The sequence below is a fragment of the Rhinolophus sinicus genome, chromosome 5 (assembly GCF_057876585.1).
Source record: "Rhinolophus sinicus isolate RSI-liver-muscle chromosome 5, RSI-T2T, whole genome shotgun sequence".
NCBI classification, from domain to species: domain Eukaryota; kingdom Metazoa; phylum Chordata; class Mammalia; order Chiroptera; family Rhinolophidae; genus Rhinolophus; species Rhinolophus sinicus.
This window is the reverse complement of record NC_142505.1, coordinates 47,843,463-47,855,745: the sequence shown is the minus strand read 5'-3', so window position 1 is coordinate 47,855,745 and position 12,283 is coordinate 47,843,463. Positions and strand designations below refer to the sequence as shown.

Here is a 12,283-nt window from a genome sequence, read left to right as displayed (position 1 = left end):
CCGGACTGTCAGGGAGGAAACAGTCATTGAGCAGATTTGTTTTAATCAATAAGTTGTGTTTTCCTGTTGACTTCCTTGGCTGCTTCCAGGCACTCTGTCCAGTCTGCGTTTGGCAGGAACACTTGTGGTCTTTCAAGCCTTTGTCGCTCTTCCACGCCTCCCTCAAGCTGTTCCACGCCTGAAGGGTCCACACACTGCATAGGGAGGCTTCACTGGGGCTCCCAGAAGTGAGCCCTCAGCCTCTTGCACAGGCACATTGAAGGCTCCCCCCGCCCCCGCCCCCGAAAAAGGCCGAAGTTCTGGGTCACCAGCCTTGACCTTGGCCCTGGGAAGCCGCAGGGCCGGGCTCTTGCTCCCTGGTGCTGCTTCCTGATGGTGCCACTGTTCCCTCCCCGCACAGGTACCTCATCAACTTCCTGCTGGACGCCACTGTGGGCATGCTGCTCATCTACGTGGGCGTGCGTGCGGTCAGCGTCCTGGTGGAGTGGCAGCAGTGGGAGTCGCTGCGCTTTGGCGAATATGGTAACACACCAGGGGCACAGACCAGGCATGAAGGGGGCCGCCTAGCGGGGGCTCTGCTCCAGCCAGTGGATTTGGAGAGGAGCTGGTGGCTGTCTCTTCTGTGGTGGAGAGGCTGGTTCTGGGGCCAGAGCACCCTCCTCTTGCCAGTGTTGGAGTGCCCCATGTCTGTATGTCTGTGGCATGTGGGTGCGCTTCCCTGCTTAGGCTCCCTCTTTGGTGGCAGGATCCAGGAGACACCCTAGATGCAGAAGGAGTACAACGTTTGCCTCTTCCACTAGAGGGCACTGGTGACCCCACCTACAGAGCCGTAAAGCCCTCTGCCAAGCTGCCCTCCGAGCTCACAGCACCTGCCCACCTCATTAGAGAGATGGGGGTGGCTCTTGGTTTGGGAGATGCTCAGTAGGGAGCTGCTCCTCTTTCTGCTGCATGTCTGTGCTTGTCCTGTCACTGGGCTTTTCCACCACTGGGGCTCACAAGGTCAGGACTGGAGGGTGTGTCCCCACTGGGACCAAGTTGCCTCCATCCCCTGATTGTGGGCTGGCCCAGCTGCCCAGCATCTGGCACATACAGTCACCAAGGACACCAGCTCCGTTCTCACTCAGAGACACAGCTTAAAACAAGTGACCTACGGATGCCGGCCTGGCATTGAGCCCCATCGCATCTCATCAGACCCCGCGGGATATAGTTGGTAGGAAGCCGCCTCCATGCTGGTTCTGAGCACAGAGCAGTGCCTTTTACTCTGTACTCCCCTCAGAACGGCTGGATGTGATCTTAATAGGCTGCTAGTGAGAGGTGGCTTCCTCAGGCCTTGCTCTACCTCCGGGATTTAGGACCCAGGGTTAAGGGGTAACAGAGCGCTCTCCCACCTTCACAGCTGGCCCTGCAATCAGGAGGCAGGAGCTCCTGTTCTCAGCGGGGACCTTTGCCACGAAAGGGTCACACGCGTCCAGAGGGAGGGAATACAGGTGGCGTTCTGCATCCCACTCTCCTTTCCTGGGTCAGAGGGCTGCTCACTCCTGTATGACTGAAGACTCACAAGGGACTGACATTTACAAAGGGAGCCGATTCGTGGAGCTGGCTGTGAGTGCCTGGGGTATTTCTAGAAATCTTAGTAATTGTTTGTCTCCATTGAGGGGAGATGAGCTCAGGGGAGGGCTTTTCTTAGCCCCGTTACTTGATGCCCAATGAGTCACTAAGTTAAGATAGTGGCTGACACACAGCATGTGCTCCCGTGGCTCCAAGGAAGGCTTCTGAGAAGCTCCAAGTAAAACTCCTCAGCTTGGAGGATGGAAATGGACCACAGCGCACACGGACCAAAGCAGCACTGTCCTCACTTATAGGATAGGCTGGATGTGTCTCAGCAGGACTGTTGGTCAGGTGCCTTCTTCAGGCCTTGTTCCACCCCCGGGATTTAGGGCCCAGGGTTAAGGGTATCAGCAGCTGGGTTGAGTGATGCCGGCAGCCCACATAGCCAGTACACAGCCAGGGTGGGGTCGGGGGTTTATGCTGCCACACTGGGTACCTAATCCTCACATCACCTCTAAGAACAGTGCTTATGACTACTTCTTTGCTGTTAAAGTCCCTTCTAGAAGGCAGGGCTCTCAACTGTAAATGGTCAGTGCCACGGGAGATCCACCCATAGCCAGTTACCCATATGGGTGGAGATTCACCCATAGCCACTCAGTGACATGGGAATGGAGATGAGGTCTGGTCCTGATACACCTGCTCCTGGCATGTTTTCTCTGCGTCCCCAAGAGTAGATTGAAAGGAAGAAGGCAGGTTGTTTGAACCTCTTGCTTCCATGCCGCCCTCCTCTACCTAGTTGGCCTGTCTCCGCCTCTGCCCTTGGGTCAGCACTGCCTTTGGGAACTGAGTCTTCAAACTAGGGTGTCTCCAAGTGCAGCTGCCCTTTATCAAGGACCATCTCAAGTCTTCTCGCCCCAGGCTGAGAAAGAAAGATCGTGTATGTCCTCAGTTACCCAATTTCTATTTCTGTCAATTTCTACTGTTTTCTATTGCTGCTATAACAAATTACCACAAAATTAGTGGCTTAAAACAGCACAGACTATATTGTCTTATAGTTCTGTAGCTCAGAAATCCAACATGGGTCTCTTGGACTAAAATCAAGGTGTCAGCAGGACTGGTTCCTTCTGGAGTTTCTAAGAGCAAAATCCATTTCCTGGCCTTTTCCAGCTTCTACAGGCTGCCCACATTCCTTGGCTTGTGGCCCTCCATCTTCAGAGCCAGCAACAGCAGGTCGAGTTCCGTTCACCTCATATTGTTCTGACTTTCTGCCACCTCCTCCCACTTCGACGTGCCCTTACGATGACATTGGGCCTTGCCTTGGATACTCCAGGGCACGCAGCCTGTCTTAGAGGCAGCTGACTAGCCACCTTAATTCCATTTGCAGCCTAATTCCCCTGTGCCATGTTACCTAACATATTTACAGGTTCTGGGGATTAAGACGTGGCATCTCTGTGGGGCCAGTATTCTACCTACCACACCTGTTAACTGGCCCGTCCACGTGAGGGAATAATTCCATGGAGGCTCCATAGCTCCCTTCTCAGGTAAATGAAGAAGAGGGGCTTGTTCGCTAGGTGCTTCCATGGTCTCTAGAAGAAAAGGTGAACTTGCTAACAAGAACATGGGACTTGGAGAATGCCACACAGCCCTGAGGGGCAAGACAGGATCCAGGTGACACATGGTATCTGCAGTTTGATGACCACGCTGCCCTTCTGCCATGAAGAAGTCCTGAAAACAAGGTCTGTGTCCCATGGGCACCAGTGGTTTGTGGGCTTTGCTGCCCGTCTCTGTCCTAATGGTCCCTTCCGGAAGCCTCTCTAGATATAGATAAATTCCTGTGATTTATCCTGTTGTTGAAGGAAATACTTCAACAAAACAAAACACCCACATACCTGATGGGGTCCAGTGTGGTAAAAAGCAGGACACAGCAAGGATGCCTGGTTTGTCTGTCTTTGAAAGACGAGACCAGGGGAACGTTAGAAAGACTCTCAAATGGAACAAATCAGAAAAACCAACACGTGTGCTCGTTCTGACTGTTGCTATGTGTGCTCTGGATACGCAGGAGAAAATGATGTGTGAGATGGCGTTACACATGATTCTTTTCTTTTTTCACCATATTTTTTAACTTATTAAAGCATCTAAATGAAAAAAGAGGCAGCTGCAGCTAAGTTTTGGCTCTGAAACTCAGCAGCGTGAGGGGCAGGCATATGGGAGGAAAACATTTTCCTCTTTTGACATCACTTAAAGCCTAAGAGCACATGGAGTAAACACATTATGAACAGTATTTAAATAAGTGTTGCCACTTGTTCTGTTGACTTTTAAACACACTTGTCCCAGTTCAGAGATATTTCCCACTAGTGCTTTCTGCCTGACTGTCCCCAATCTTACTGGACAGTTTTAAACAAATACTTTGATCTGTTGTTTTTGAGAATTTTTCTCAGTAAGGTCAGGTAGTTTACTGAAAGGATTACAAAACTCCATTGAAAGTCTAACTAGGAGAGATTGTGCTTCTGAAATGGCTTTTTGGCTCAAATGTGTTTTATCCCAGAAGTGAAAGTAGATAGGATGACCTCAGGAGAGGCAGTGATGTCTTTCTGCATGCTTCTCCTGAGGTTTTCCAGAAAAGGGAATGGCCTGGTGTTGTGTCCATTACAATTGCATGAAGGTATTCACTGCGCTTCCATCGTGTACAATTGGCAGGCTCGGGCAGGGCTGGGGGCCTCCGGCACTGGTGCCCAGACAGAGATTGCTTCAAAAACTGTAGAATCAAAGCTGGAGATTTCTCTCTGGGCCATTCTCTTCTCAGCCTGGCTTGGAGCCTTTGCCTCCCCTGAAATGTAACTCTCCAGACCCTCTTCTGGCCAGCTGTGGTCAGGCAGCCCTGGCACAGCTTCCAGAGCAGGCCCCTGGTCTCCCCCCACCAACCCCGTTCTCCTGGGTGTCCAATTGGGGAGGCATGTATCGCTCCCCAGAGGCTCGTGCATGGGTCCTGCCTGTCCCTGAGGATATATTTTGTCCCCTGGAAGGGCTGAGCCTTCACCCTTCCCCAGGTCCCTTTTGAAACATTCTCGAGACACTTGACAGCCTGAGTGTCCCACAACGTGAACTGTTGGGTTCCTCCATTTCTCAAGCGTAGTGACTGATGGGATCGCAGATGGACCTTTGTCACAGCCCTGAGGCACAGCCCATCACTCCTTGCCTTGAGGGCTTCTCTTTTCTTCCTGTCCCCAGCCCAAGGTATTTTGGGGTGCCCCATCTAGACAGACGCTGAATTCCTCCAAAGTCAGATTTCTGCTTTCGGGGCTAAGGGCAGCAGGAACACCGGGGGAGTGGGGATAGGAGGGGAAGATGAACAAGGGGGTTGTTTGCTGCCTCCATAATTCAAAAGCCTTGGCCTGCCCATGGGGGGAGGAGAGGGTAGAGAGCACCACAGTCAATGGAAAAATCAACAGTGGATAATAATAGCAGTCTTGCTTAACACAGCTTGTGCTGCCAGCGGACGAAAAGAACTAGCTCTTCTAACCTCCAGCAATGGGTCCTGAGTAACTTTAGTGCTTTTTAATTATATCTTAGAATCTCTTGAAGGAAAAGCTACTCTGGTATCTCCAAATTAGGAATTCTCTGATTCTGTTTCAATCACCCACATTTGTATGTTGTGCTGAGGTGATTCTTGGTGCCCTGGGGGCTCATTAAGTAGCTCTAGAGCCAGGGGTGTGGGGTGGGGGTGTGAGGGCTCCGGGAGCTGTGGGGAGTGGGGCAGGGCCTCACCCGGCTGCCACCCCTGTCCTGGGCTGCATGTGACTCAGCGTCCCCTCTCCCTGCAGGAGACCCTCTGCAGTGCGGAGCCTGGGTCGGGCAGTGTGCTCTGTACATAGTGATCATGATTTTTGAAAAAACTGTTGTCTTCATCGTCCTCCTAATACTTCAGTGGAAAAAGGTTTGTCTCTTGTCTGTTCTGTAGCAGCTCCTTGAGATGCTAAGCAGGATAGTACTTCCTCCCCTCACCACCTTCCTGCCTCAACTTTACTGGAAAACCAAATCTGTTGTTTCTTTTTTTTCAAAACCCCATGAATACACCCTGGATTTGGTCTGATATGGCAGTTATTGGCTACCTGTCAAAAGCAGTGACTGGTCATTTTTTTTTTATGTAGCATCCATCCACGTCAGTTACACAAACGTCTGCTCTAGATTAAGCCAATGGAATATATAAAGCCAATGAAAATACAGCCCCTGCCCTCGTGTTGCTTACTGTCTGACGTTAGTCTTCAGGCCTCACCACTGTAAATGTAAGGCAGGTGTTCTGTACATTTGCATATGTCTTACTGTGTTTCCCCGAAAATAAGACCTAACCGGAAAAGAAGCCCTAGCATGATTTTTCAGGAGGACATCCCCTGAACAGAAGCCCTAATGCGTCTTTTGGAGCAAAAATTAATATAAGACCCGGTCTTATTTTCGGGGAAACATGGTGCTAATGTACCTCTCTTGGCCAGTGGTTTAACTGAGCCTTCAGGTGCCCCAGGCAGTGGCTGGTCACACATGGTTCCCTTGGCCCTTGCCCTCTGCCCCAGGACCGTTCAGATATGCCTCCACTGCCCATTTCCCTACATGCCCACATTAAATCAGCCAAAGAGCCTTTGGAAATAAATAGCTTGGCCATTCTTTGGTTTTATTTGTGGCTGAGTTTTACTTTTTAAGAAATTAAGCCAGGGCTTTTCAGAACTGTTGTCCTTCAGGAGATCCCTGAGGTGCAGGATTTCTGATAGAAAGTGGCTTGGTGCCTCATTGCTGGGATCTGCAACGAGCGTCCACCAGCCTCACTCCCCAAGTCCACACCACAGGGAAAGCCGCTAAATCACTAACGGCTCCAAGTGGTCTTTAAGGGGGGCTCTCGTTGGCCGTCACACCTAGGACTATATCCCTGGGTGTGAGGTGCTGTTCTCAGGGCTCTGGGTGTGTGTCTGAGCTAAGCTCCTGTCTCCGGGCCTCATGGGTGGTTTTCCCTGCCCCACCCCAAGCGGTTTCTCTGTGCTCTTCCCCCACCTCACTGAGTCTGCTTCTCTTTACAGGTGGCCCTATTGAATCCCATTGAAAACCCAGACCTGAAACTCGCCATCGTCATGCTGATCGTCCCCTTCTTTGTCAATGTCAGTGCCGTGTTGCATGTTTACCCATTTGCTCCTTGCTTTCCAGTGTTCCTGTTCAGAGTTCTGAGTCTGACAGAGAAAACACCTTATAGCCCCCAGGTTCCTCTGTGTGCGCATTCACCCCCTCCCATTGCCACCCCAGACCTGGAAATGGCAGGATTGCTTCCTCACCAGGCAGACCCCTGCTCTAGGGCCTCTGCAAAAGATGGAGGGTCCTGGGAACTTTGTCTTGCCCTTTCTCCCAGGAGACCTCCTGCCAAGGAGTCCCACCCCTTGTGTAACAGCAACTTCTAGATCAGCATTATTAGGAATTCACCCCTCGCCGTGTATTCCTGACTGTGCAGCTCCAAGAGAAACTTACAAGCACCCTGTCTAGAAGTTAGGAAATACAAGAAGAAACAATAAAGGAACCTGGGGCTGATAGACGTGGCAGAGTGTGCTGGCCGACCGCTCAGCCCAGGATGGAGCCAGACCAGGAGCCTGGAGACCTTGGTTCCAGGCCCCGCTCTGCCAACAGCTGGGGCAAGGCCCAAGGCAGGCTGTCCCCATCGGTTCCACCACAAAACCCTTGGGGTAAATAGGGCATGATTTTTTCTGATAAAAAATCAAAGGAAATAGAGACGAGGATCTCTTTTTAAGCTTCTGAGCGATAGCAGGGGGACTGGATGAGGATTTTCTTTCCCTAGTTCAGGATGTTGTAATCTGGAATGGGGTGGGAAGGCTGGGGGTAGGGGCTGCTGTGCTTTGCTTTCACAAATGGCTTATCCCAGAGTAATCTGTACTTTTCCTCCCCACAGTCTTTGATGTTTTGGGTAGTGGACAATTTCCTCATGAGAAAGGGCAGGACGAAAGCTAAACTGGAAGAAAGGGGAGCCAACCAGGACCCGAGGAATGGGAGCAAGGTCCGCTACCGAAGGGCCGCGTCCCATGAGGAGTCCGAGTCTGAGGTAGGGCCAAGCCCGCGTGCTGCTCACCTGAGGGAGTCTCTGGTACCGTGTCTCACACCAGCCCGAGGGAGGGGGAAGAGGCTGGCGGGTCCCATCTAGCCGGGATTCATGTCTGCTGTCCCGTGGGCCATTCCAGGACAGGCAGGTAGATTACCTGTGGGGGGTGGACTCCCTCCACATTCCCTCCACCAGTGGAGAAATACAGGACAGGATGGAGCTGCCTTGTTCCAGGGAAGCTGGCAAGGACTTTCATGGGCCTGACCGTTGACCTTTAAGCATTAAGGTGTTTGAATCCCGGCTCACCACTACTAAGCAAGGGAAGTGTTGGCTGAACCAGCTGGGAACTTCTGCAGTGGAGGGGTAACCAGACCATCAGGGCAAACCTATCCTCTTACTTTCAAGTTTCCTAAGTTAAAGGTTTGGACTTGAGGGAGATTGCTGGTCATAAATGGGCATGGAGGCCAGATCGTGTGTCCCGGGCAGCCAGCAGCACTCACGCCACACCTCTGCGTGCTGCAGGTGAGGCGGGGCCGCCTTCTGAGAGCCCTTGTTCAGCCCCGTGGTGTGCCGAGCCCTGCGCTGCACAGGGGCTACAGAAACGGCTGAGTGTCTTCCCCAAGAGGCCTTCAGACTTGTGGGTGAGGTGAAGGCGAATGCCTGAAGTTCCTCATGACAGTCTGCTCTAAGTTCTGAGATTGAGGCGTTAACAGAAACCTGTGAGGACGCTGGGACAGGCTCTAACTTCTGGGGCGTCCTGGAGGGTGGTTTGAAAGCTGAGGAGATGGCGGGATAGAGGGTGAGCCCTGGAATCTGGCACCGGCCTGTTGTGTTGTGAGAGCTCGGTGAACATTAAGTGGATGACAAACAGCATTACAGGCACAAGCAGCCACTCACGGGCAGTCGTGGTCACGTGGTTTGGCATTTGGGGAATCCTGTGAAATTCATTATGGCCAGATCAGCATGTCTTCCAGAGGACAGGATGGGATGATAAGAAATAAGCTAGAAGCAAAAGTCTGAGTTAGATGGGCAAAGTGCTTTGTGATCTAGGCTGAGGAACTGGGACATGTTTATACAAGTGGTAGAGAGCCAGAGAGAGTGTTTGATCAGGGAGCCGAGATTGGAGGCAAGAAGCCCTGCAAGGGAGTGCTCCAGGGCGTGGTGGTGAGGCTGCCCTGATCTGGAGTAGAATGAGTTTCCCCTGCACGGATGCCTTTTGGGCCTCTCCATCCGGACCGGGGCGGTCCAGTCCTGCCCTGGTTCTCAGAGGTCTGAGGAGCCAAGCAGGTGGGCAGCGAATGAGTGTGGATGCCCCAGGTGCCCTGGCTGCATGGCCAAGTCGTTCCAGGGGCTCACAAAAGCAAGGGACTCCTATTTGTCTTCAGAAGTTACAAAGTTGGTTCAAAACTCTGAAATCCCTCTGCATTGTGTGTGCCCTACAAATGTTTTCTTTTCCTTTTGAAAGGGACTTTTCATTTTGCTATATTTGAGGCAGTTTCAAGGGCCTGGCACTCCATTTGTTAAGCTTGGTCTTTTTTGCCAGGATGACCTTAGGCCGCAGGTCCCTGCTGAGTCTGCTCTAACTGGGATTCGGTCCCAGCTCGAGGTTGGGTGGAGAAGTGGGAGCATTAGCAGAGGGGAGGGCATGTTGACTCAGCACTGGTTTCAGGAGCCCATGGATAGGGTTGGGGTGGACCAGCTTGTGTCATCCTGTAAAGGGGGCTTCCCCGTCGCACTTCTAAGGGAAGATGAGAGCAGGCCTCCTGGAGGGGCTGGCACTGCTGGTGGTGACTCAGGGCCACGCCTCTCCATTGCCTCAGATCCTGATCTCGGCCGATGACGAGATGGAGGAGTCCGACGTGGAGGAGGACCTCCACAGACTGACCCCCCTGAAGCCTGTGAAGAAGAAGAAGCACCGATTCGGGCTGCCTGTATGACGTTCCCGGGCCAGGGGTCGGGTGGGGCCCAGCCTGCTGCTGCGTCAGCAGACAGTTGCTCTGCCGCATCATTCCTTCCCTCCTCTCTCTGCCCCTCCTCTTCTACCTCCATCCTCTTGCTGTCTCTGTCCACTCCCAGACTGCTGGGACTTGAGAGAGGCAGGACGAGCCAGTGCTGAGGGAGCCGTGGCAGTTGGAGGTCCCCACTCAGTTGCACTACAAACACTGACCAAATATGCAAGCAAGGCGTTTGTTTGTTTCTTGTTGTCCCGATGGCGTTGTGAGGGGCCCAGAAGCCCTATCCTGTGTCTGGCTGGGTGGCATTGAGGAAAACACTCTTGCACACCCAAACTGTGGGTCGAGGCTTTCCCCAAAGCTTGGAGAGTGAAGACATAACATGTTTGGGGCTAAAAGTCACTCATTGACGAAGTTGGAACTGCAGTGCTTTCTTACTCGAAATGGCTTTTATAACTATTGATTTCTAAAGCCAGTTTTATGAGCTGTCACAGTGTTAATGTTTTTTGAGTATGTGTTAATTTCCTATGGGACTAATGGGCAAAACATAGATTTTTAAGTCTTCCGTATGCTGTTGACTTTTATATTTTTAAGTTATATTTTCATACTGTTGTATTTAAAAACTGTTTTTAATCCCCAAAGAAATGGGTTTATTTGCCTTTCGTGGGATGTGAACTGGTGGGAGGAAAAAGTCAGGAGTTTTTTATTTGGAATGGTAAGAGTAGGCAGTGAAGCCAGTAGGAAGGGAGATGGGCCCTTGTGTGAAATCCACAAACCCAGTGGTTCTGTAAAGGTCAGGCCTGAGCAGGAGGCAGCTGGTCCAAACATGGATCCCAGGCCCCAGTGCAGGCCTAGGGCCCACCAGCTCCTGGCATTACTGCTGGCAGATCACAGGTCTTAGTTACCTGTAACCAAGAAAGGAGGCTAAGAGGTCTCTGTGTCCCAAGAAATGGAGACTGTGAGGCTGCTCCTGTTTGTTCCCTGCCTCTCTGCAGAGCCTCCATGTTTGAAGTTTAAAATGTCGTCTCAGCCTCCTTCCTCTCCCATTGGTGCAGCCTTCAGAACCAGCCTCTGGACCCAGCTCCAGATCAGGCTGCCCCAGGCCTGTTATCTCATCCACTTATTTTGCACAAGAGTCTGGAGAATGCCTGCCTGACCAAATGATCCTGTTTTTCATGTGCTGTGGGGTGCCTGCGGTGAGACAGGTCAAGGTGAGAGAGCTCGCTCTCTGTATCCACAGGCAGGATGAGGTGTTTCTAAGCGGTGTCCCCTCCTTGGGGAGTGGCACCCACACAGTCTGGGCACAGGCCACTATGGCTTTGGGAATCTGCTGACTCGCATTGGAATGGGTTGACCTGGGTACTTGCCCTGCAGTGGCAGCAGCAAGGGGGGCAGCCCAGTGTTTTGTCATAGCCAGAAGCAGCCATAGAACGTTAGGAACAGAATACCACACTGCTAAGGTGTGAACTGGAAGTGAGTGAGACGGGTGCAAGGGAGGCCACACCACCCAGAACTTTCTTTTCAGTCTTACAGAAAAACGTGTTTCACTTAAGCAGATTGGGTCTGAATTGTGGTACGTGAGCCAAACTGTTAAACCAGGCATCCTGAGGCTATCCTCTGCCTCATACAGCCCCCTGGGACATGGGGGACAAGCCTTGGGGAGGCCTTCTCAGCCCATCTTCTCTAGGAGTCCAGAAGCTAGAGAGCCGAGAGGAGCCAGGACCTATAACTACAGTAAGAGGTAGTTCTGCCAGTGTGGGCATCTATGGGCGATGCCTGTGTGAGATTGGAGTCTTATCTCCATGCTCACATCCCTTCTGCTCTCATTTCGTGCCCTTCCCCCCACCCTCACCCCCACCCCCGTCACCTCTTAGCTGTGTTAGTGGGTGTCTCCCTACTAGAGAACCGGCATTTGGGAAGACCAGGACTGACGTCATTCTGTTAGACATCACCCCCTCGTGGCATTGCTGACTCTCCTTAATTTTCCCTCCTGTTTCAGTTTGATTTGAACAACCTGTGTCCACAGCTGTTTCCTGTACCTTCCTGAGCTCAGAATCAGAGCTTCACTTTCAGTCTTGAGCTCCTGATGTTTCCACACGGGAGACAGGGAGTAGAGGAGCCACAGTCTGTGACAGATGGACACTGGGTTACATAGCTCTCAGGTGACCTGCTCATCTCGAGGCTCGTCCCGGCCCCTACTGGGCAGTGCATTTGGAGGACAGAGGTAGCGAGGAAGTGGTGGTTTCTCCCTGTATCCTGATTTTCAGTAAGGGCTTCAGTCTCTGAGCTACAGCTGTGTAGCTGGCTAACTAGGAGATGGTATCTAACCGTAGAGAGCCTTGCGCTGTGTGGGCTTGGACAGCATAGCCTCACGTGTTTGGCCTCACCATCGTCCTGTGTACATGCACTCACACATGTGTGCATGCTTTGTATTCGCTGGGAGTGCCTCCTGCCATCACGGGGGTTTTTTCTGTGGAACACTGTTCCGAGAGAATGGATGCAGAGAGCTGTGTCAGGGCTTGCTCCCAAGCTGTCCTCCCTCCCCAGGCGAATTCCCTCACCACCTGCTCCAAGGTGCCTTACAAGGTGCAGCTCTTCACTCAGCTATATGGCAAGTATCACTGTGCTTGAGAAACCATGGGACACCGACGGATTTTATGCACTGTCCATCTCATTTGTATAAATCTGAACCTTGGCC

General features: G+C 52.1%; 1 protein-coding gene across 2 annotated transcripts in view; it reads left to right on the top strand.

The window, feature by feature from the left end:
• STIMATE (STIM activating enhancer) overlaps window positions 1-9,815 on the top strand; it is a 48,005-nt gene extending 38,190 nt beyond the window's left edge. Inside the window, exons 4-8 of one of the 2 annotated variants that reach the window (XM_019724285.3) lie at window positions 401-522; window positions 5,370-5,482; window positions 6,612-6,689; window positions 7,487-7,636; window positions 9,454-9,815. In XM_019724285.3, coding sequence (XP_019579844.1) covers window positions 401-522; window positions 5,370-5,482; window positions 6,612-6,689; window positions 7,487-7,636; window positions 9,454-9,570 — 580 coding nt within the window. In that variant the 3' untranslated portion in view covers window positions 9,571-9,815. Of the gene's footprint in view, window positions 1-400; window positions 523-5,369; window positions 5,483-6,611; window positions 7,263-7,486; window positions 7,637-9,453 lie in introns of those variants that run through there. The other variant, XR_012489708.2, reaches the window with a different exon arrangement.
• The last annotated feature ends 2,468 nt before the right edge of the window (window positions 9,816-12,283 follow it).